The sequence below is a fragment of the Mobula birostris genome, chromosome 14, assembly GCF_030028105.1.
Source record: "Mobula birostris isolate sMobBir1 chromosome 14, sMobBir1.hap1, whole genome shotgun sequence".
Lineage (NCBI taxonomy): Eukaryota > Metazoa > Chordata > Chondrichthyes > Myliobatiformes > Myliobatidae > Mobula > Mobula birostris.
The window spans coordinates 66,016,619-66,042,520 of record NC_092383.1 but is presented as its reverse complement, the minus strand read 5'-3'; the positions used below and the strand labels follow the sequence as shown (position 1 = coordinate 66,042,520).

General features: G+C 42.8%; 1 protein-coding gene across 3 annotated transcripts in view; it reads right to left on the bottom strand.

The window, feature by feature from the left end:
• LOC140209510 (peptidase inhibitor 16-like) overlaps positions 1–25,902 on the bottom strand; it is a 55,014-nt gene that overhangs the window by 13,884 nt on the left and 15,228 nt on the right. For 2 of the 3 annotated variants that reach the window (XM_072277759.1, XM_072277761.1), the window contains 3 exons: positions 14,091–14,111; positions 7,746–7,766; positions 6,003–6,026 (listed from right to left, as the gene is read on the bottom strand). In XM_072277759.1, coding sequence (XP_072133860.1) covers positions 6,003–6,026; positions 7,746–7,766; positions 14,091–14,111 — 66 coding nt within the window. Of the gene's footprint in view, positions 1–6,002; positions 6,027–7,745; positions 7,816–14,090; positions 14,112–25,902 lie in introns of all 3 variants that reach the window. The other variant, XM_072277760.1, reaches the window with a different exon arrangement.

Here is a 25,902-nt window from a genome sequence, read left to right as displayed (position 1 = left end):
TATGAGTAGAATCTGGGAAGTTGATGGGCATGTTTGGAGAATAAAATGGGACTATTTTAAATGGGTGGTTCGTGGTCAGCACAGACACAATGGCACGAAGGATCAGCTTTTATGCTCTATCCTTCTAAGACTACTTTGAAGGGGACTGTTGGATGAAGGAACTATTGGTTTCACTTTTAGGGCAGTAGTTAACTGGTACTTTAAGCAACAATTACTCAGTTTACGGTTCCTAACACTGAAATTATAGCAAGACACACAGGGACAGTACAATTCACCACAATTAAGTGGCTGCTCCAATTGTCAAAGTTTCATAGATATAGCTAAAAAAAAGAGTAACAAATTACCTATTTAAATGAAGTTATAGAACAAATTAGAGAACTACCAATAGTAGTATTACAGTACTATAAAACTGTGTATTAGTTCCTATTAGTTATCAATGAAGGAATTCACCCATTGGAAGCAAGGAACAAAATCAGCATAGACACCTGGTACAGAGGTGCCTGATGACCTTCATACAATACTTTTGATGCCTGCATCCTTTAAAATCATCACATCAAAGTTCCTATCTTGCTGAAGTAATGAAATCTTTTCATTTTCACTCCCAGCCATTTCCAACATCTCCAAGCCTGAACGCTTGAAACCGCAGCGAGCCAAGCAGTTTGGAATTGTCTTACTGCTTATTTCTTGCCAACTCTCAGTGACAAAAATGACTGCTTTTTGAACACAAGCGCATGCAGCCGATGGTATTTTAAAACTATTCACTCTAAACAAGGTCTAACAGCCATATAAGTGCACGCAACTGTCCAGTTAGAACCTACTTGCAACAGTCTTCTGCCCCAATTAAGCAGTGTGATGTCCCAAATAAATGAAGGGAATACCAGCAATATTCTCAATTAGTTTTGTTCTTTAAGATTTGTCCCAACAAGCAGCTGCCGTTATTAAGTGATGGCCCAATTAACCAGAATACATTGTATATACTGTATATGAATACAAATTATTATTGTTAATGCTTAGGAACGATCTTTCAAGAGTAGAGTACTAGAAGTCAAAAATGAAGTAAAAAGAATATTTTGTTTGCACTGAGATTTGGTCAGACTATATCTGAGTTGGATACTGAACATCAGAAAGGTATCTGGGTCTTTTAAGGAACACAGTGCTTCAATTAACCTGAATAACGCCTGGGAGTGTGTTGTAAGGACAGTAGGCATAAATCCTAAAGATATTTCCTCAATTTCCTGAAGTTGTGGGTCAATCTAATGCAGAATGAGATTTTTTTTTAGAAAATATATTTTCACACCAAGGGCTGCTGATCTCTGGAGCTCTTGCCATGAAATACTGAATATGCTGGGAATGATCAATCTTTATCAGTTAAGGGTATCATTAGAGAACAAAGACAGGGAAATGAAATTAAGCCACAGGATACCAAAGACTTAAGTAAATGGTGCAACAAGCCAGAGGGGTGAATCAACTACTGGTCTTCATTTGTTTCTCAGTTGCTAACAGACGGACTCAAATTTAGAAACAGTTTCCTCTGCTGTCAACACAATCTCAATGAAAAAGCAATATTGTATTAAAAAAATCCTCCCTCTATTGTTTGAACAAAAGAAAAATAAATAATCTTTTCTTGTAATCTCTGTTCAAGACTTGGAACACAAGAAAACAAGGAAGAAAATTCACTCTGTCATTAAAATTAGCGCCCATTCTTCTCAAACATGAGGAAATTTGCAGATGCTGGAAATTCAAGCAACACACACAAAAAATGCTGGTGAACGCAGCAGGCCAGGCAGCATCTCTAGGAAGAGGTACAGTCGACGTTTCGGGCCGAGACCCTTCGTCAGGACTAACTGAAAGAAGAGATAGTAAGAGATTTGAAAGTGGGAGGGGGAGGGGGAGATCCAAAATGATAAGAGAAGACAGGAGGGGGAGGGATGGAGCTAAGAGCTGGAAAGTTGAATGGATACAAGGCTGGAGAAGGGAGAGGATCATGGGATGGGAGGCCAAGGGAGAAAGAAAGGGGGAGAGGAGCCCACTATAGTGAGAGGGACAAAGGGAGAAAAAAAAGGGAAAAAAATAATAATAATAATAAATAAGTAAATAAGGGATGGGGTACAAAGGGGAGGTGGGGCATTAACGGAAGTTAGAGAAGTCAATGTTCATGCCATCAGGTTGGCGATAAGGTGTTGTTCCTCCAACCTGAGTGTGGCTTCATCTTTACAGTAGAGGAGGCAGTGGATAGACATATCAGAATGGGAATGGGATGCGGAATTAAAATGTCCACTGGGAGATCCTGCTTTCTCTGGCGGACAGAGCGTAGGTGTTCAGCGAAACGATCTCCTAGTCTGCGTCGGGTCTCGCCAATGTATAGAAGGCCGCATCAGGAGCACCAGAGGCAGTATATCACCCCAGCCGACTCACAGGTGAAGTGTCGCCTCACCTGGAAGGACTGTCTGGGGCCCTGAATGGTGGTGAGGGAGGAAGTGTAACGGCAGGTGTAGCACTTGTTCTGCTTACAAGGGTAAGTGCCGGGAGGGAGATCGGTGGAGGAGACGAATGGACAAGGGAGTCGCGTAGGGAGCGAGCCCCTTATTTATTTATTTATCTCTCCTCTCTCCCCCCCTTTTTTCTCTCTCTCTTTTTTTCTCCCTCTGTCCCTCTCACTATACTAGGCTCCTCTCCCCCTTTCTTTCTCCCTTGGCTCCTGTCCCATGATCCTCTCCCTTCTCCAGCCTTGTATCCGTTCAACTTTCCAGCTCTTAGCTCTGCCCCTCCCCCTCCTGACTTCTATCATTTCGGATCTCCCCCTCCCACTTTCAAATCTCTTACTATCTCTTCTTTCAGTTAGTCCTGACGAAGGGTCTCGGCCCGAAACGTCAACTGTACCTTTTCCCAGAGATGCTGCCTGGCCTGCTGCGTTCACCAGCAAGTTTTGTGTGTGCTGCCCATCCTTCTCAGTCGTTTCTTAAATTCAGATAGCCAGGGGTAAATGATTGGCAGAGTGATACCAAGCTAAAAGCACCAAATTGTGAGAACTAAAATAGAAAGACTGAGCACGTGCTCTCTTGAATTAAACCGACATTTAACTGGATGATTTAAAAGATTTGACCAAATTGATATGGGGAATCTGAATCAGAATCAGGGTTTAATATCACTGGAGTATGTCGTGAAATTTGTTGTTTTGAAGCAGCAGGGGTGCAATACATTACAAAAACTATAATTACAATAAGAAACATATTAAAAAATAAATTAATTAGGTGGGGCATAAGGAGAGCAAATAAATAGTGAGGTGGTGTTCATGGATTGATTTACTGCCTGGTCTTTTGTGAAATCTGATGGTGGAAGGGAAGAAGCTATTCCTAAAATGTTGACTGTATGTCTTCAGTTCCTGTAGCTCCCCCTTCATGGTAGCAATGAGAAAAAATGCATGTCCTGAGTGATGGGAGTGCTTAACGATAGATGCCACCTTTTTGAAGCATCACCTTTTGAAGATGTCCTTGATGCTGCGGAAGCTCGGGCCCCTGATGGAGCCGGCAGAGTTTGGAACCTTCTGCAGCTTTTTCTGATCCTGTGGGGCAGCCCCTCCATACCAGATGGTGATCCATGGTACATATGTGGAAACCGGTTTCTTTGATGGGTGAGTTGTAACTAGGCTACTCAAGGGGTAATGTTAAAAACCCCTTTTTCACACAACTGCTCTTCCTACTTCTTCCACTAAACCCAAATGCTTTGCTGGGATAGGATGTTGGGTGAAAGGTGAAAGGTGAAAAGCTTAAGGGGAATATGAGGGAGATCTTCTTCATTCAGAGGGTCAAGAGAGTGTGGAATGAGCTGCTAGCGCCAGAGGTGCATGTGAGCTCGATTTCAACATTTAAGATAAGTTTGAATAGGTAAATGGGATGGTAGGGTATGGAGGGCTATGGTCCTGGTACAGGTAGATGGGAGAAGGCAGAATGGCTTAGCACAGACTGGATGGGCCAAAGGGCCTGTTTCTGTGCTGTACTTTTCTATGATTCCATGACTGTATTGCAGAGTATTGAGCCAAGGAAGGTAAAAGAATTAAGAAAGTAGTCAGCCATGACTTAATTGATTAGCTGAACCATTTCAATAGTAACATGAAAGCATATCTCTGTTCCTTCATTATGTTTGATGTAAATCTTTCAACTCCTTAGCCAACAGCAGCGACTGAAGAAGGGAACTCACCACCATTTTCCTTAATCAGGGACAGGCGTGCTATCCTTACAAGTGACACCACAATTCCAAAATGTGAATGGAAAGCAGAGAAACGCTCTTTTGTTCCATAATGAACAAGCGTTTATGACTTTTCTAAGAAATAGCATGCTTTGAAGCCACTGATTTCACAGTAATGAATATCAGCCTTTAACGGCAGATAGGTTATAATGTGTTTATGTTTGAAATAAGATTTCATTCTTTAGAGATTACCATATGCATAAGGAAAAGAGTGAGGTGTGTGGAATTATTCTGTTTAACACTGCAACTCAGTCTACTGAGCTGTAGATTCCCATTCCCGTTCCAACATATTGATCCATAGCCTCCTCATTTGCCACAATGAGGCCATTTTCAGGGTAGTGGAGTATGGGTAGCCTCCAACCTGATGGCATGAACACCAATTTCTCCTTCCGGTAACTTTTGTTTTCCTTCTTCCTCCCCCTTCTTGCCCGACACCAGCCTCTTACCCTCCTCCTCACTTGCCCATCACCTGCCCCTGCTACCACTCCATCTTCCCTTTCCCCCACAGTCCACTCTTCTCTCCTATCTGACTCCTTTCTCTCCAGCTCTTTTCTTTTCCTTCCCACTTGTCTTCACCTATCACCTTCTTGCTGTCCTCCTTCCACTCCGCCCCCCCAAACTTCTGGTGTCTTCACCCTTCCTTTCCAGTCCAGAAGAAGGGTCTTGGCCTGAAACACTGACTGTTTGTTAATTCCCGTAGATGCTGCCTGACCAGCTGAGGTTTTTTTTGGCATTTAGCGTGTGTGGTTTTTGTAAGTTGTTTGGAGTAAGTGGAACTTACCTTCTGCATGTTTTAGATAAAGATGTTCAACTCATTACTATGCAAATAGAACTAAACAAAGTCTGGCTGCTGGGGTATTATAAAATATGATCTTCTCACAATAGCTCAACACAGTTTAGATCCCACACCCCGAGTTTGAGTACCTAATAAAACTTCAACTCAGCTGTTTCCGAGGTGGTTGCTTATTATGGGGAGGAGATGATGAATTCAATGATGCAAAAAATCTAATTATAAAATATATCAAAAGGCAATAATAGAATCATTTGCCAGTATTTATATTTTCAGCACTGGGGATGGGGTATATAACACCCTTCAGACTTGTGGACTATGAAAAAGTGGGCATGCCACCTATGCATTTCATCTGCTTAATCTTAACGGACAGAATATCAAGGATGAAGCTTATTCTTCAGTGTACTATCACTTACACGTAGAAATATAAATTAGTACATACATGGCAGCACATTTCCAAAACTTACAGAGGTTGATAGATTCTTGATTAGTCAGGGCATGAAGGGATTCGGGTCGAAGGCAGGATATTGGGGCTGAGAGGGAAAGTGCATCAGCCATGATGAAATGGTGGAGCAGATGCAATGGGCCAAATGGCCTAGTTTTCTCCTATATCTTATAGTCTTATTATGGCAAAATCCATTAGGTGCATAAATAGTAATGGATTGAATATGCACAGATCTTATTAAGAAGAATGAGTGGAAACACTGTGCTGTTTCATCAACACAAAACTTTCATCAATTCTCATAAAGAGGCAGAAGACCCAGGCAACCTTTTATGCCATTCACTTCAAGGTTTCCATTTCTTTTTATGCCTTGTTAACGTTTCACTGATCATTTTTTTTCAAGAAAAATAGATCCTTCTCTAAGAAATAAAAAGACATTTTCATGCCTAATAAAGGCATTGGTTTCATATTCACAATAAATATTCTAATGTAGGAATAAAATGCTTCAAAATGCTGATTTCTTACCTGGGCTTTGTGGCAATTCAGTACCTGTTGTAAAGTAGGAAGAAGGCAGGCTTGTAAATAGTTCAATCGGAGTTTATTGCAAAAAGTTAATCATGATATCATGTACAGTATACGGTAACCCACAATTCTGGGATAGGTGGTAATTATGTTCCTCTGGAGCTAAAAGTTTGGTGCAAGGATAAATAAGTAGCAGATTCCACAGTGGCTAGCATCTACTATCATTCAAAAAGCACAATTTGCCAGGATTCTTCAATCAAGATAGAAGCTCTTTAGTTAAAGGGATGCCACTCAACCTACTTTCGATCTATGGGGGAACATTCTACCAGACTTACAAAAAAATCATTCATTCTTGTACTGTAGAAGCACATTCTGCATTAGTTGTGATAAGAATTTGGACTGAATGTGAGGGCCATGTATGAGGCTTTGTCTCTCAGACCTCACGTTGCATCACATTTATGGAGGAAGAAGAACAGTTTACTGTAGTGGAAACTAGACAGATCAGCAGAGAAATTTGATAATACTGTAATTCAAGTCTAATCCATTCTTGAAACTGTTTAACTCTGATGCATTTCTGAGTCCTTCTCTAGAACTCCAGGATGCTGTGTTTTAGTTTTTAAGTAACCACTTTTCATTAACAAGGGTCTGTACATCTAATATTGAAACTTACTGCATGGAAGGGGGCTATTCTGTTCATTGGGTCCATGTTCTCTTTTCACAGATGCCGACTGACCCATTAAGTGTTTCCAGCACTTTCTGTTTTTTTTTTAAACTTAGATTTCCAGCATCTACAGTGTTTTTCATTACCATGTGAAAATCTTGGGAGTCTGCCTGTTGCATTGTGAGCAGTTTTGTGCCCCATTTCTGGGAAAGGATGTGCTGGCATTGGAGAGAGTATGGCGGAAGCTTAAGACTGTGATCCCAGGAACGGAAGGGTAAACTCAGGAGAAGCATTCGATGGCTCTGGACCTGTACTTGAAGGAGCTTAGAAGAATGAGGGGAGGGATCTCATTAAAACATACAAAATACTGAAAGGCCCAGACAGAGTGGATGTGTAGAGGATGTTTCCAATAGTGAGACCAGAGAGAACAGCCAGAGAATAGGATTCCCTTTAGAACAGAGATAGGAAGGATTTTTTTTAGCCAGAGGGTGGTGAAGCTGTGTAATCCTTTGCCACAGATGGATGTGGAAGCCAAGTCTTTGAGCTTATTTAAGGTAGAAGTTGATGATTTCTTGATGAGTAAGCATAGTAAGTAATTAGTAAATGATCCTGGGGCACTCCATATTTATGCAGCACATTCAAAATATTCCAATCTATTGTGGTGTGAATGTTCTGGGGCTCTTGCACATAAATTCACAAAACGTAATAAATATTCTTAGAAATGAAGTAAGAGATTGCCCCTTGAGAAGAGCCATTGACATAAAATTATGTTGGAGAATCTCATGCTTTATATGAGAGAATAATTTTTTTACCTGGACATTTTTTTTCAGGCACAGACTAGTGTAAGTGGTGATCCTTTCACTAGTGAAAGGAAGAAAGAGAGCCTCCAAAGGAAAAAAAAGTGATCACCAGAAAAACCTTTGGCCCTCCTTTATATTCAGAACAAATCATGAACATTGGCTACATCCCCATAAACAAGCAGCCTGACTTTATCTTGCCCTATGTTTAGGCTTTAGTTGGTGACTAATAATGAGAAAGAGTTTTGAAGCAGAATAGCCTTGGGAAGGAGAAATGAGATTTCTTACCTCCTATATGCTGAGTAGAGGCTGCAAAGGAAACATAGAATAATCTTCAACTTGAAGTTAAATCTGCAGGCTAAAATTAAAGAGAAAAATTAAATATCTAGTGTAATTAATGTGCCAAAATCATAAATATTAAACAAACTAGTTCCAGAATAAAATGGTTGTTCCTTTCTGTGCCTTCTGGTGCATAGCGCTGCAACCTGGCCTTTCCTTTAGCATTTTTGTCTGTATTTTACGAGGCAGATTTGCTAGTTGAATGCTCAACCCAGCACGGATGGAAAGCGTGCAGGGAACCGACCAAATTCGGACCTAGGGCCACTCACCTCCACTCCAGTGTGGATGCCACTCCAACACCAGCCATCTAATAGTTAGGACTAATGAACATTAATCAAAATTTAGATAGAAGTTCTCATCTACTTTTTTAGACAGAGATGCACATCCACAATTGGGGTGCTCAGTGAAGAATTATATTATTCGTCATCCAGCTCGTCCATCTTTAGAAAGTTATATTGTATGTACTATATTATTTTCTTAGAATTTTGTACCAGTTACAGATACAGACACATGCAGAGATGGGGGGCAGTGAACACGCCTTCATCAAAATCTCGACACTGAGAATGTCTGACTAAACTCCAGATTACACAGAGAGCAAAACTATCCCAGGGACTTTGCCGAATAACTGGAAATTTAATGTGTTGTGGAATTTAATCTGGGATGAGGCAAGAGGAGTGTTGCAGTGACAGGGAACTCCAATATTCGAGGAGCAGACAGGAGATTATTTGGACGTGAAAGTGATACCCAAGTGGTGTGTCACCTCCCAGAGGCCAGGGTCAGGAATGTCTCCGATCATATCCCTAGCATTCTAAAGGGTGAGGGCAGACAGCCAGAAGTTGTGGTGCATATTGGTACCAACAACATACAGTACTGTGAAAAACTGTGTTGGGTACATATACATTAATACAGTAGCTAGGGTGCCTAAGACTTTTGCATAATACTGTAGTAATTTTATGTATTGCACTGTACTGTTGTCGCAAATAAAAACAAACTTTACGACATGTGAGTAAACCTGATTGTAATATGGGTCTCTACTGTGGACTGAGAGTGGGAAGGGGGCAGGGAGAGTGGAATCATGGTTGGAGAAAGGAAAAGGGAGAAAGGAGGGAGTGGGAGGAACACCAGAGAGACATTCTGTAGTGATCAATAAACCACTTGTTTGGAATTAAATGACCTTGTCTGGTGTCTCAGGGCTGGTTGTGTCTGCACCTGGACGTATATGTTTGTGTGTGTGTGCCAAAGACTTTTGTAGAGTTCTGTAGGTAGGAAAGGGGATGAGGTCCTGAAGAGAGGGTATAGGGAGTTCAGTACAAAGCTGAAAAGCAGGCCCTCTTGATTGCTGCCTGTGCCACTCGCCAGTGAGGATAAGAATAGGATAATTTGGCCATTGAATGCATGGCTAAGGATTTGGTGCAGGTGACAGGGGCTCAGATTTCTGGATCATTGGGATCTCTTCGGGTGAAGGTATGACTTGTACAAAAAGGAACTGAGGGAGATCAATATCCTTGTGTGCAGGCTTGCTAGAGCTGTTGCATAGGGTTTAGACCATAAGACTATAAGACATAGCAGCAGAATTAGGCCATTCAGCCCATCAAGTCTGCTCCACAATTCCATCATGGCTGATCCCAGATCCCACTCAACTCCATACACCTGCCTTCTTACCGTATCCTTTGATGCCCTGACCAATCAGGAAATGGTCAGCTTCTGCCTTAACTATATGCATGGACTTGGTCTCCACCGCGGTCTGTAACAGGGTATTCCACAGATTTGCTACTCTCTGGCTAAAAAAATTCCTCCTTACCTCTGTTCTAAAGGGCCAACCTTCAATTGTGAGGCTGTGCCCTCTAGTTCTGGATACCCCCACCTTAGGAAACATCCTCTCCACATCCAGCCTATCGAGTCCTTTCAACATTTGGTAGGTTTCAATGATATCCCCCCGCATTCTTCTAAATTCCGGTGAGTACAGGCCCAAAGCTGCCAAACGCCCCTCATATGTTAACCCCTTCATTCCCAGAATCATCCTCATGAATCTCCTCTGGATTCTCTCCAAATGACAGCACATACTTTCTGAGATATGGGGCCCAAAACTATCGGCAATAATCTAAGTGCAGTCTGACTAGTGTCTTATAAAAGGTCAACATTATCTCCTTGTTTTTATATTCTATTCCCCTTGAAATAAATGCCAACATTGGATTTGCCTTCTTTATCATATACTCAACCTGTAAATTAACCTTCTGGGAGTCTTGAATGAGGACTCCTAAGTTCCTCTGCACCTCTGATGTTTGAGCCTTCTCCATGTTTAGATAATAGTCCACACTATTGTTCCTTTTACCAAAATGCATTATCATACATTTCTCAACTCTGTACTCCATCTTCCACTTTTTTGCGCATTCTTCCGATTTGTCTAAGTCTTGCTGCAATTGCATTGTTTCCTCAGCACTACCTACCCCTACACCTATCTTCATATAATCCGCAAACTTTGCCACAAAGCCATCAATTCCATTATCTAAATCACTAACAAACAATGTGAAAAACAGCAGTCCCAATACTAACCCCTGAGGAAACCACTAGTCACCGGCAGCCAACCAGAAAAGGCCCCCTTTTTTTCCCCACTTGCTGCCTCCTGCCTGTCAATCAATTCTCTATCCATGCCAGTATCTTTCCTGTAACACCATAGGATCTTATCTTGTTAAGCAGCCTCATGTGTGGCACCTTATCAAATGCCTTCTGAAAATCCAAGTAAATGATCCAAGTAAGTTGGCAGGGGGATGGGAACTATAGTGATGGGGCAGTTGGTATACAAGTAGATGCAGTGTGTAGTTTAGAAAGCATCAAGGATTTAGCTTCTGATAACAAGGGGGACAATATTGAAAATGATGATGAATACAGAACTGAATGAGATATTTGAATGCCTGCAGTATACAGAATAACATAGATGGTATTGTAGCACAGTTAAAGATTGGCAGGTATAACCTCATGGGCATCACTGACTTGTGTATGAAAGATCATAGTTGGGAGCTTCACATCCAAGGAGCTTAACATTGTACCAAATAGACAGGCAGGTAGGCGGAGAGGGGTGGTGGCTCTTAAAATGAAATCAAATCCTTTGAAAGTAGGGCATAGGATTGGAAGCTGTAGAAGGAGAAGGTGCTTGGAACCTGTAAGGTCTGAGGTAGATTAATTATCTGGACCAGATGGATTTACACCCCAAGGTTCTGAAAGAGGCGGCTGAAAAGACTGGAGGCATTAGTACTGATCCTTCACGAGCCACGAGTTTCTGGAATGGTTCCAGAGGACTGGAAAATTGCAAATGTCAGTAACTTTTTCAGAAGGGAGAGAGGCAAAAGATAGGAAATTGTAGGCCAGTTAGCCTGACTTCAGTGTGTCGATTAGCTGTTGTGATGCGTCTAATGTTGTAGTGTAGTGGGTAGCACCTGTCACTCTCACTTTGTTTCCACTGCTGATAGCAGTCTTGTCAAAAGGAGAGCTGAATGTGTGAGTTTCTCCCTGCCAGTACACAGGGGTGTATGGGGTGTCAAGGAGGGGTAGCACCTCTGGTGGGGGAACATGTCGCATCCTTTTCAAGGCAGTTAGTCTACCTTTGGTCCCCACCTGGCACTCAGCTCTCACCTGTGGCTCCCCGTAGCTGTTTGCATGCGACAACAGCCACACCCCAGACAACGGCTTTGACAAGCTGGCTAAACTAGGTGAGGGTAGCCGACGGGTCTCAAACCCCCGGTGAGATAGGGAGTTGTCTATCCCAGCATGTGAAGACAGACTCCAGCGGACTGAGCGGACGAGACCAATGGAAGGTCCAACGGTCAAGAAGGCAGTCTCTGTAAGCATCATGGAACGTGTAGAGCATGACAAGACACAGAAGACGTCCTGGTCATCCACTGTGCCTAGTCCCATCTCCAGCCGTCTCGACTCTTGTCTTGCCACTGGATCCAGATGGGAATTGGGAAGAGAGAGTGAGGCTGACGCTGCGCAACTCTCCCTCACTTAACTAGTCTCGACACCATCATGGTGTCGATGTCTTCATCGACGTGATGGACGAACAACAACACAGCCTCTGCAACAACAAGGCTCATGTAGTGCCTCCTCACTGGCGACACACGGAAACTGAACTCCTTTTACACTCAGGCTGAACTACAGAGGACGGGGAGGAGGACTGACCTCTCCACACACAGCACACAGGCCTTGGTCCTTGTGAACCAGATTCCCAGTGATGGGTAAGTAATCCCACTGCCCTGTGGGAAGCCTCGGGAGAGACAAAGGTTATGGGAGTAAACCCAGACCCTAAGGCAGCAAGACATCACTGAACATCCTCCCAGCAAGCTCCTACAATCAAGCCAATGCCAAACATATTACTTCACTTTCCTTTGGACTACACCAGTGAGGCCAAGAGGCAGATCTTGACAACTGGGCACCCCAGAATCTCCATACCTTCTGCCCAGGCTGGTGCCCTGGAGAGGTAATCCCAGTGCCGCTATCTATTGTCCTTCGAGACAGACAGATGCCATCAATCAGTGGTTGGTAAAATGTTGGAGTCCATTACTAAGGATGAGATTTTGGGGTATTTGGAGACCCATGATATAATAAACTGAAGTCAGTATGGTTTCCTTAAGGGGAAATCTTGCTTGACCAACCTGCTGGAGGCCTTCAAGAAAATAATAGGCAGGATAGACAACGGAGAGTCAGTGGATGACGGATTTTTAGAAGGCCTTTGACAAGGTACCGCACATGAACAAAATTATAGCCCATCGTATTACTGTAAAGATATTAGTATAGAAAGAAAATTGGCTGACTGGCAGGAGGCAAAAAGCGGTAATAAAGGGGGCCTTTTCAAGTTGACTACCAGTGGCTAGTGGTGTTCCTCAGAGGCTGGTGATGGGACTGCTCCTTTTCATGTTATATGATTTGGATGGGGGAATTGAGGTCTTTGTGGTCGAGATTGTGAATGATACAAAAATAGACGGAAGGGCAGGTGGTGCTGAGGAAGCAGGGAGAACTTAGACAGATTGGGAGAATGGACAAAGAAGTGGCAGATGGAATACAACAATGGCCATGCAGTTTGGTAGAAGGAATAAAGGCATAGACTATTTTCTAAATGGGGAGAACATTCAGAAAACAAGTTGTTTGGGAGTCTTTGTGCAGGATTCTGTAAAGGTTAACTTGCAGGTTAAGTCAGTGGTAAGGAAGGCAAATGCAATGTTAACAGAATGTTGGAATGTAAAAGTGAGGATGCAATACTGAGGCTTTACAGAGCATTGGTCAGGCCACACTTTGAATATTGTGACCAGTTTGGGCCCCTTGTCTAAGAAAGGATGTGCTGGCATTGGAGAAGATCCAGAAAAGGTTCATGAGAATGATCCTGGGAATGATAGGGTTAATGTATGAGGGGCATTTGATGTTTCTGGGCCTGTACTCGCTGGAGCTTAGAGGAATGAGGAAGGATCTCCTTGAAACTTATCGAATACTGAAAGGCCTAGATAGAGTGGATGTGGAAAGAACGTTTCCTTTAGTGGGACAGTCTCGGACCAGAGGAAACAGCCCTTTAAAACAGAGATGTGAAGAAGTTTATTTAGCTAGAGGGCAGTGAATCTGTGGAATTCATTGCCACAGATGGCTATGGAGGCCGAGTCATTGAGTATGTTTAAAGTGGAGGCCAACAGGTTCTTCATTAGTAAGGGTGTTGAGTGTCAAAGCCTATGGGGAGAAAGCAGAAGAATGAGACTGAGAAAGATAACAAATCAGCCATCGTAAAATATAGCATCAATGGGCTGAATGGCCTAATTCTGCTCCTATGTTTTATGGTTTTATAAACCAGAAAAGAAACAATTGCCACTATTGCCAGTCCACTTGTTGTCAGTCTCAAGAGAGCCTTTAAGCTGTTCGGTGTTGAATCCAACTGGCAAGACTAGCACGTATTATGAGCTGGATTGACATCCCATATGTACCATGTGCCCAGATCTTTATCCACCAATGAACACCTCCCAAATCCCCATCATCCCACAATCTAAAGGCATCGCTTGTTTTCAAAAGGAAGCCATTTTGTAGTGTGGGCCTGTAGAATTTTTACCCACAATCACTAACTCAGCCAATCAATACGATAATAATAATTTCAAATCCTTGTATCACAAGAAATATATTTCCCACGTTCATCTTTCCCACAGTATTGTAGCACTGTGATACAATGCAAACCCAACCCATCCATCTCATTTCCAAGCTGTTTCCAAATCAGTAACGTTATTATGTGGTCATTAGTATTTGCAAATAAGCATTGATTCTTACCAGTTGTGCCTGCCTTGGAAGCTGCAAAGTAATCAAAAAGCAAACTTCAGTGCTAAAGAATAACAGTTAATGTAACTATACAAGTTGTCCAAGAGCTGAGAAGAATATTGACCAGACTTCAGATCTATAACTGCAGCGTGATGTCAAATCAATATTGTAATAGAAAGAATTAACCCTTCTTCCTACCCTTCTTCTGATCCTTTTTTTTCCCCAGCTTTGGTTCAGAAGTTTCAGATTTGACTTTTCCAGGGTCAGATCAGCTTTCTGCATCATCCTCTGCCCCTGGGGACCACGAAAATGCGTGAGGTTTGTAAACTGAAGGCTGAGTCAGTCCCTTCAGTACCCTGCTGGTTAAAATTACCCTGGTGCTTCAGATCAAAGGGAATGGGTGAGGTCAACACAGCAGATTCAAGATTCAAGATTGCTTAATGTTATTTCCAGTACACAAGTGATAAGGAGGACAAAATAGTTGTTACTCTGGATGAACACAGCACAAAAAATAAGATAATATATATAATAATAATAACACAACAAATATCAATACATATGATAGCTTATATACATAGATTGACTATGTGCCGTAAAGAGATGCTAGGCACAGGAGTGTCTATACATAAGGTGACACTGACAGGAAATGATAAAGTAGTAGTGGTGGGGTGTGTGCAGGGGTGGGTTAGTTGGTGGAGGTGTTGATCAGCCTTACTACTTCTGTCTGTATCTTGTTTTACGGCGGTTGGCATCCAGCTTAATGGTTCATTACCGCCACCCTCTGCTCCAGAATGTGCACTAGACATACATTCTAAATCCCTTCACCCAATCTCTCTCTCTCTCACACACACACACACACACACACAAACCTACACTTCACCCTCCCATCTTTGACCATCCTAGTATCCTATTCCTGTTTATTCGTCATATTCTATAAAAAACCCCTGTACCCCTTAAAAATGCTAAAAATACCCGGACTTGTGCTCTCTCACCCATGCCCAGCAACCCTTTTAATGTGGATTCCTGCATCCCCAACTCCCTTAATTTATTTCTCATCATCTCTCTCTGTATCTCATACTTCCTGCAACTCAGAACTACATGTTCTACTGACTCCTCTTCCTGACATTCCTCACACAATCCTGTCTGGTGTTTCCCTATCATTTTCAATGTTTTGTTTAATGCACAATGCTCCAGCCTTAACCTAGTCCACACAATTTCCTCTCTTCTGTTTCCATAACCTACCCTAGTAACTGCAACACTCTTTTGTATTTGATATAAATGCCTCCCTTTCCCCTCCCTGTCCCATCTTTCTTGCCACATTCGGTTGACTTTTTCCCAGATTACACACTTAACCTCTGCTTTACCGATACTAAAGCCTTACTACTTGGTGAAGTAACTGTTTTTGAGTCTGGTGGTCCTGGCTACGTAGCCTCCTCTCTGATGGGAGTGGGACAAACAGACCTTGAGCAGGGTGGTTGGAATCCTTCATGATGTTACTGGCCCTTTTCCAGTATATATGTCCTTGATGGAGGGTAGGCTGGTACCAGTGAAGCTTTGTGCAGTATCGTCTGCTCGTTGTAGAGCCTTCCTGTCCGCCCCAGTGCAGTTTCCGTCCCGTGCATTGATGCAGCTTGTTAGGATGTTCCCTACCGAGCAATGGTGGAAGGACGTGAGTATAGTTGTCTTCACTCCAGCTCTCTTCACCTCTTCAGAGAGACAGGTGTAACAATAGTGATGAGGCAGTGAAGGCAGAATCAAATTGGTTGAAGTGTGGCTTCTGTGATATTGAGGACACGATAACAAAGCTAAGCGGGATCATCCACTTTGTACTTTCACTTGGAAGTGGTACTGAATGGTTCTGTACAGTAACAGACCTTCCAGCCCAATGAGGCCACACCTCCAATTACACCCATGTGACCAATTAATCTACCAATCCATACATCCTTGAAACATGGGAGGAAACCCACGAGGTCACGGGCAGAACGTACAAACTCCTCAAAGACAACCGCAGAACTGAAGCCGGGTCAATGGCACTGTAATAGTGATATATTAACCGTTATGCTACTGGGCCTCCCATTCTCCGAACCCTAAGTTATTGAGGATGGGAGTGTTCTCGGTCTCTCCTCCTCAATTTAACTATCTAATCAGGACATGATGTGACAGGACTTCTGATCCATGAGCTGTGAGATCAGAATCGGAATCAGGTTTATTATTACTAACATATATAGTGAAGTGTGTTGATTTGTGGCAGCAGTACAGTGCGATGTGTAAAAGATGATCGTAAGTTACACTGAGAAATATTTAAAGTGACTAAGTAGTGCAAAAGAGAGCGGAGAGGGAGGTCGTCTTCACGGCTTCATGGACTGTTCAGGAACCTAAACCTGGCAGATGGGAAGAAGTGTTTCCTAAAGCATTGAGTGTGTGTCTTCAGGCTCCTGTAACTCTTCACTGATGGTAGTAATGAGAAGAGGGCTTGCCTCAGAAGCTGAGGGCCCTTAATGATGGAATCCATCTTCCTAAGGCACAGCCTTTTCAAGATGTCCTCAATGGTGGGGAGGGTTATGCCCATGACAGAGATTGCACAATTCTGTTCACTTACATGTCATTTTAGCTCTTTAAAATGCATTTTATCCTGTGTTGTAGCTTCACCAGGCCGGGCACCCCTTTAGTATTCCTGCTGCTGTTCACAACATAACCTTTTGCAGTCCTTTCTGAGGTGAAGTTAATAGAAATAGTTATGCCACACCATGAGGTTACAAACGGTGGTATGTACAGTTCTGCTGCTGTTGCTAGTCCACTGAGTACAATAGTAAGGGAGACATGTTGCAGCAATATAAAACTTTGGCTCGGCTGCATTTGGAGCATTGTGTGCAATTCTGGTCTGCCCATTACTGAAAGGACGTGGAGGCTTTGGAAAAGGCGCAAAGGAGGTTTTCCAGGATGCTACCAGGAATAAAAGGAATCAGGAGAGGTCGGACAAAATTGAGTTTCCTTGGAAGCTGAGGGGAGACGTAATAGAAGTTTATACAATTATGAGAGGTATGGATAAGGTAGATAGTCAGATTGTTTACCCCATAATAGAAATGTCAAATACCACACAGCATAGCTTTAAGGTGAGGATGAAAACGTAAAGGAGATGTGTGGAGCAATGCAGAGCGAGGTGGGTGCATGGAACAGGGATGGTGGTGGAAGCAGTTCAGGCAGTGACATTCAAGGGGTTGTTAGGTAGTCACAGGGACATGCAGAGAATGGAGGGATGGATATGGATCATGTACAGGCAGAAGAGACTTAGTTTAATTTAGAATCGTGTTCAGTGCAGACATCATGGGCCTATGTCCTATGTACTGCTTTCAATGTAACATGGCAGTGGTTTACAGTGGGAAGAAAGAGCCTTAAAGGGGATTTGGGGGAAACGTTTTAGTTTTAAGCACAGAGGGCAATTGATATCTGGTATTTGCTACTAGATGAGGTGGTAGAGTCACATACAGTCATTACATTTAAGATACCTCTAGTCAGGCACTTATGTAGGCAAGACACCAGCTGCACACCTGATGCAGTTAGTAGAATAGGTGTAGATGGGAAAAAAGGTTGGAATCGAAACAGTGGGCTTTAACGCCTGATTCTATTGGGTACAACTCTATGAAGGATCTAACACGGAAGAATGATGATTCCTCTGCGGAGAAAGGGCTATAGGTGCTAACTATCAGGATGGTTTCCATGGGAATGTTTGATCTGGTGCCATTATGATTTCAAGGAGTCCGGAGTCAATGTTGAGATTCCAAATGCCACTCTCATTCACTCATTCATTATGTGCCATGCTGTATGACATAGGTGATCATGATCATTCTTTGCAATTTTTTTCTACAGAGTGGTTTGCCGTTGCCTTCCTCTGGGTAGTGTCTTTACCAGCTGGGTGACCTCAGCCACTATCAGTACTCCAGAGATCATCTGCCTGGTGTTACTGGTCACATAAGCAGTGATGTGCACCAGCTGCTCATACGACCATCCACCACCGGCTCCCATGGCTTAACATGACCCTGATCGGGGCTAAGCAGGTGCTACACCTTGCCCAAAGACGACCTGCAGGCTAGCAGAGGGAAGGGATGCCTCACATCTCCTTTTGGTAGAGATGTATCTCTACCCCACCACCCTACTACTGCTAGTCTCTTCCACCAGTACTTATTGGACAGAACATTTTTTTCCTCATAAGATCTTATTCTATGATGATGTCAGTTCGGATACTTGTTTTTGAATGTTTATGAGGACATTTTTATGAGGTTGACTGTTCTAGCAATATTTTGCCAGACCTGAATTTGGTATCTAGGTTGATGCCATGTGATCATCCATTCTCTCTTTCAGTATTGCAGTTTCATTACAGGTTGATATAGGGTTGTCCAGCTCAGAGGGAATTTAAGAGTCAATCACTTGGTGGGTAAGTATGGAAGACAAATTTCACCTCCTTGATGGGCATCAATGAACTGGATATGTTTTTGCAATAATAATTTTTTTGTAATCATCATTACTAATTTCAAATTAATAATGGAATTTACAAACCATTGCTGGTAGGGCAGGATTTCTCAAATACTTCTCTGACTTATAAAGTTGTTCAATTTTGTTTTGTAATGGCTTGTATGCCTGCTTTCTTTTGATCATTAATCATCATCAATCATCATCATCAGGTGTCATGCCCAGTCTGAGCTTTGACTGCCATGGCCCACACACTTCTGTTTCAGGTCAAGTGGATCAATTCATTGGTATTCATTTCCAGTTCTCTGGCTGCTGGCTCCATCGTCATTTGTCTTTGTCTTTCTTTTGCTTTCTTCCCTTCAGTCTTTCCCATAATTACCATGCACTCTAACTCTTCTTTCCTAATCACATGTCCAATGAAGTTACGTTGCCTTTTCATGATCTCATACATTATTTCTCTTTTTGTGTTTGCTCTGTTCATGACATCTTCATTAGATATTCGTTTCGTCCATGATATTCTTTGCATCCTCCTCAAAAAACACATCTCTACTGCTACAATTTGTTTCCTCATGTTACTAGATATCGTGCAACATTCTGAGCCATATAACATAACTGGATAAATGTAACATTTCAGTACTCTGAGGGGGGGGGGTTGTCATGCCTAGTTTAGCATTAGTCAGTATACTCTTCATTCTCGTAAAGGTGTCTTTTGCCATCCCTATTCTTCTTTTGATGTCCAAGTCGCACCTGCCACCTGATGTTACCCAGCTTCCTAAGTAGCAGAAGTTCTGTACTTGTTTTATGTCTTCCCCATTTATTCTTAGTTTGCATATAGGATTCTTCTTCTTTTTGGATATCACCATACATTCTGTCTTTTTTGCAATTGATAGATAGACCCATTTTTGTACTTTCTTCAACAATTATATCAATTAAGCTTTGTAGTTCTTCCTCCATACTTGCAATTAACAGAGTGTCATCTGCATATCTGAAATTATTGATCTTTTCACCACCAACTTTGATTCCCAAGATGTCTCTTATTTTTTGTAATATTGTTTCACTGTACACATTAAATAAATCAGGGAGAAAACACACCCTTGTCTAACGCCTCTCTTGATTTTTGCAAACTGACTCACTTCTCCATCTGTTCTTACAGCGGCAGTTTGTTCCCAGTACAGATTTCTGATTAGGCGGAGGTCTTTCGAATCTACATCTAGAGTTTCCTGTAATATTTCAAATAACTTATTGTGCTTCACTTTATCAAATGCTTTTGTGTAGTTGATAAAACAAACAAATCTTTTTGCACTTGAATAGCTCATTCTGATAGTATCCTTAACATCAATATTGCATTTCTTGTACCTTTGTCTTTCATAAAACCACATTGTTCTTTGCCTATTTCAGCTTGTATCTTACTTTTAGCTCTTGTCATCAAAATTCTTAGAAGTATCTTGGTGATATGACTCATTAAACTTATGGTCCTATGTAATCCACATTCTATTAACCATATAACCATGTAACAATTACAGCACAGAAACAGGCCATCTCGGCCCTTCTAGTCTGTGCCGAACTCTTACTCTCCTCTCACCTAGTCCCACTGACCCGCATTCAGCCCATAACCCTCCATTCCTTTCCTGTCCATATAGCTATCAATATTGCTCCAGCTTTCTAAGGAAGAGTGATAAATACTGATTTTTTTCATCTCTTCTGGTATTATTCCAGTCTCATAAATTTCATTAATTACTATCACTAATAATGTGCCAAAGTTCAGGCTGGCTAATTGTAACAGATGGATTGGAACTGCATTTAGTAGATTTTTAAATGGCTGTGCCAGAAATGGCAAAGTTTGCCACTTCCTTTCCCTTCCTTTCTCCCCCACCTTTCATCTTCCTGTGTTCTGTGTCTGTTTCTGTGCAGCTGGTGACAAAGGTCAAGTCCTCAAGTTGGCAATGGCAGGTGGTGTAGAGCAAACCAGCAGGAATATTGACACCATCTATACTGAGTACTGTAAGCTTTCCCAGGACCATCCAGTCATTGAGCATTCTGGATCTGCTCTATCACATTCAGTATGTTCATGCCAACAACGTCGGACTGATTCCAGCACCGAGGTCACACACCATGTCCAGACTAGATAAACACTTTCTTACTTTCCTCTGATTACTCTCAGAGGAAGAGGCTGACAAGGAAAGTCCAAGACAGAATGAAAGGGCTTCCAATATTGCAAAATATGGAATCTAGAAGATTGTGAAATCTTTTTAAAAAACACCAAAAGTCAACTAACAAAGCAATAAAGAAAGAAAATATGAAATTATAAAGTAAGCTAGCCAATAATATAAAAGACGATACCAAAAGTTTTTTTTTCAGATTTAAAAAGACTTAAAAGAGAGGCGAGGATGGATATGAGACCACTGAAAAATGACCCTGGAGAGGTGGTACTGGGAGACAAAGAAATGGCAGACAAACTCAATAAGTATTTTGCATTAGTCTTCACTGTGGAAGTCACTAGCAGTATGCCAGAGATTGTCAGAGGGCAGAAGTGAATGTAGTTGCTTTTACTGAGAAGGCGCTTGGGAAGCTGAAAGGTCTGAAGACCATAAGACATAGTAGAATTGGGCCATTTGGCCCATTGAGTCTGCTCTGCCATTTCTTCATGGCTGATCGAATTTTCTTTTCAGCCTCAGTCTCCTGCGTTCCCCGTATCCCTTCATGTCCTGACCAATCAAGAATCTATCAACCTTTCCCTTAAATATACATGAAGACTTGGCCTCCACAGCTGCCTGTGGCAAAGAATTCCAGAGATTCAAGACCCTCTGGCTAAAGAAATTCCTCCTCATCTCCATTCTAAAAGGGTGCCCCTCTATTATGAGACTGTGTCCTCTGGGTCTTAGACTCTCCCACCATAGGAATCATCCTCTCCACATCAAGGCTTTTCACCATTTCAATGAGGTTCCCCCTCATTCTGAGTTCCAGTGAATACAGGCCCAGAGCCATCAAACACTCTTCATATGACAAACCATTCAATCCTGGAATAATTTTCATGAACCTCTCTGGTTACACCACACGCTTTCTAAGCTAAGAGGTCCAAAACTGCACACAATAGTCCAAGTGAGGCCCCACCAGTGCTTTACAAAATCTCAACATTTATATTCTAGTCCTCTTGAAACGAATGCTAACGTTCCATTTGTCTTCCTCACCACAGACTCAACCTGCAAACTAACCTTCAGGGAATCCTGCACAAGAACTCCCAAGTCCATTTGCACCTCAGTTTTTTGTATTTTCTCTTCGTTTAAAAAAAAAGTCAGTCGTTTTAGCTCTTTCACCAAAGCGTGTGACATTACACTTACCGACACTGCATTCCATTTGCCATTCCATTCCCCATTCTCCTAATCTGTCCGAGTTCTTCTGTAGCCTCTCTGCTTCCTCAAAACTACCTGCCCCTCCACCTATCTTCAAATCATCTGCAAACTTTACAACAAAGCCGTCAATTCCATCATCCAAATCATTAACATATGAAGTAAAAAGAATCGGTCCCAAAACAGACCATTGTGGAACACCACTAGTCACCAGCAGCCAGTCAGAAAAGGCTCCCTTTATTCCCACTCTTTGCCTCCTGCCAATCAGCCACTGCTTTATCCATGCTGGAATCTTCCCTGTAACACCATGGGCTTGTAGTTTGTTAAGCAGCCTCATGGGTGGCACCTTGTTAAAGGCCTTCTGAAAATCCAAGTACACAACATCACTTGGCTCTCTTTCTCCGGCATGCACACAGGCAGGGGCTAAAGAACAAGGGTCCAGAGATTAGGACAACAAGGAGGTAGTTGTGGGAGGCAGAGGAGAGGCTATGGGATCACTTTGATTCAGTTGCATTGGCCGTGTTCAAGGACTCATCAGTGGATCTGAATGAGTGCACCATGGTTGTCATAGACTTTATAAAAGCCGTGGTAGATGAATGTGTGCCCACAAAATCATTCAGGGTCATCCCAACCAGAAGACCTGGATAGACCATGAGATCTGTAATCTGCTGAGGGCCATATCAGAGACACCTGGGAATGGCAACCAGTAAGTTACAAGAGGTCCCGATACAATCTCTGGCAAGCCAACTCATGGGCAAAGTGGCAATTCGGGACCAAACTTGAATTAATGAAGGATGCCTGGCAGCTGTGGCAGGGCTTGAAAGAGATCACCTCTTACAAAGTGAAATCAAGTAACATAAGTGACAACAGGACTTTGCTTCCAGATGAGCCCGATTCCCTCTATGCTTGCTTTGACTGTCAAAAGATGGAAGAACCTTCTCAAATCTCCACAGGCCCCAGTGACCCTGTGATTTCAGTCTCTGAGGCCGATGTGAGGTCGTCCTTCAGGATGGTGAACCCACGGAATGCATCCAGCCCAGGCGGGGTACCTGTCCAAGTACTAAAGACCTGTGCTGATCAACTAGCTGGAGCTTTCACCAATACCTGTAACCTCTTGCTTCGTCAGTCAGCGGCACACACCTGTTTCAAACAGGATTCAGTTATATCGATGCCTAAGGAAAACATGGTAGGCTGCTTCAAGAAATATCACCCGATAGCACTTACATCCACTGTGATTAAGTGTTTTGAGAGGTTGGTGATTAAACATATCAACTCCTGCCTAAGAAGTGTCTTGAATCCATTCCAATTCGCCTACCGGTACAACAGGTCCATAGCAGATGGCAGTTCGTTGGCTCTTCACACAACCCTGGACTATTTGGACAGCAAAGCTGCATATATCAGGATGCACTTTATTGATTACAGCTCAGCATTCATTACTATCAGCCCCTGGAAACTAATCAATAAGCTTCAGGACATTGGCCTCAATACGTCCTTGTGCAATTGGATCCTTGATTTCCTCTCTTGCAGTTTGGATTGAAAACAGCATCTCCTCCACAACTTCCATCAGCACCAAAAGGCCACATGCTTCGCTCCCTGCTTTACACTGCAAGGTAGAGCTGGTGATCCATGGAGAGGTTCTGCAGGCTATGTACAATACTTCCAAATATTCCTCTTTTGAATTGCTCTCACTGCACCCTGCGGCTTGTAATTTCCTTTAAGCAATGTCCTTTTAAATCAAATTTAGATTTCACAATCTTCTAAAGGACTCGGCGGACCAAGCAGGGACAAAGGTCTTTAGGGGGACAAAGGTTCATCACCATGGCGGAAAGCAAGGCAGGAAGGGGGTAGGTGACTCCAAGCCAGGCTGAAACGCAGAGTGATGAGGCCCCCTCTACCCAGCATCTTGCTGGCAAATGTGCAGTTGCTGGAGGACCTGAGGGCAAGATTGCTGCATGTTCCAAGTATGTCAGAGCGAAGCCTGGGTTTCTCTGGGCATACCAGATACACCAATCAAACTGGAAGGCTTCCCTATCTGCTGTATGGTCCAAGATGCTGATTCAGAAGAAACAAAACGGTGGAGGTGTGTCTTTCATGATAAACTCTTGGTAGTGCTCCAATGTAGTTGTTTTGTCGAACTCATGTTCCCCCGACCTTGAACACCTGACGGTCAAATGCCATTCTTTCTATTCACCTAGGGAGTTCTCCTCCATAACCCTGGCCGCAATTTACATACCACCAATGGCTGATTATAATCAAGCGCTTAAGACGATATATGATGTCCTCTCCAAACAAAAATCAGTCCATACCAATGCATTTCAGATCATAGTCAGGGATTTCAACCAGGCTCGTCTGAAGAAAACCCTGCCCAATTACCATCAGCACATAACCTGTAGCACCAGAGGTCCCAACACACTAGAACACTGTTATACTAAGATAAGCAATTCCTAATGTTCCATGCCCAGATGGCACTTCAGTAAACCTGATCACTTGGTTGTCCTTCTCCAATCTTCAGACAGGCAGAGGCTAAAGAGCAACACGCCAGAGATTAGGACAACAAAGAGGTCACAGGAGGCAGAGCAGCAGCTATGGAGTTGCTTCGAGTCAGAGGGCTGGGCCATGTTCAAGGACTCATCTGTGGATCTGAATGACTACACCATGGTTGTCACAGACTTCATTAAAAAAAAGTTGTAGACGTGCGAGTTTCCACAAAATCATTGAGTCTTCCCCAATAGAAAGCCCTGGATGAACCACGAGATCCGCAGTTGCTGAGGGCCAATTCAGAGGCATTCAAGTCTGATCAAAAAAGTCACAAGAGTTCCAGATACAATCTCCAGAATGCTATCTCATGGCAAAGTGGTAATTCCAGACTAAACTTGAATCAACAAAGGATGCTCAACAGTTGTGCCAGGTCTTGAATATTATCACCTCTTATAAAGTTAAATCAAGTGACATAGGCGACAGCAGGGCTCTGCTTCCAGATGAGCTCAATACCTTTTATGCTCACAATGATTGGCAAAGCATGGAGGAACCATCATGGACTCCCACAGCCCCTGACAATCCTGTGATTTCAGTCTCTGAGGTTGGTGTGGGAGCAGCCTTCAGTGGGGAGAACCCACGAAAAGCATCCAGCCCAGAAGGGGTGCCTGGCTAAGTACTGATGACCTGTTCTGATCAACTGGCTGGTGTGTTCACTGAGATCATTAACCTCTGGCTTCGGCAGTCTGAGGTACCCACCTGCTTCAGGCCAGCTTCAGTCATACCGATGCCTAAGAAGAACGTGATAACCTGCCTCAGTAATTATTAGCACTTACATCCACAGTGATGAAGTGTTTCGAGAAGTTGGTGGTGAAGCTTTGAACTCTGAACTATCCATCTAGTTCAGAATCGTGAATTAACCTATGAACCCACATGGCTTTGAGATGTGGGAGTAAGCTGGAGCACCCCAGGCAAAGAGAAAGTGCAAACTCCATTCAGGCAACTTTAGAAGACAGGATGAAATGAAGTTTGCTGGTGCTGTGATACAGAAGCAGCCCCTGCTGCACCCCTCTGCCACCTCTATTGCCACATTTTGGTTTACAGTTGGCCAGATCCAGTTATCATAGAAGTTAAAGATTGAAATAATCATAGTTGCTGCCATGATACAAGGAACGCCATGTTGCCCTGCAAATGGTCAAACACTTATGGGGTATTAAAGGCATTCAGCTGTTCCAGATCTCAGAGATGACTTGTTCCATCCACAAAGTTATTATACATGTAGTTAATAACACTGTGCCCCATGAGGAAGCCTCTCACATATATATGTTCCCCTGCCAGGTTCTACCTTCTACAGCAAGGGAGTAGGTTGTAACCTGTTCTCTGAACAGAGTTTATCACTGGTCAGTGTGATCTTGACTGGAAACAGCAATGTAGTAACATACAAACAACGTTTTGAGTCGAGACCCTCTCTCTGGATTGGAATTCAGTGTTGTTTATGGCCTACTGCCAGGTTGTTGCTTTCTGAAACAAGCAGC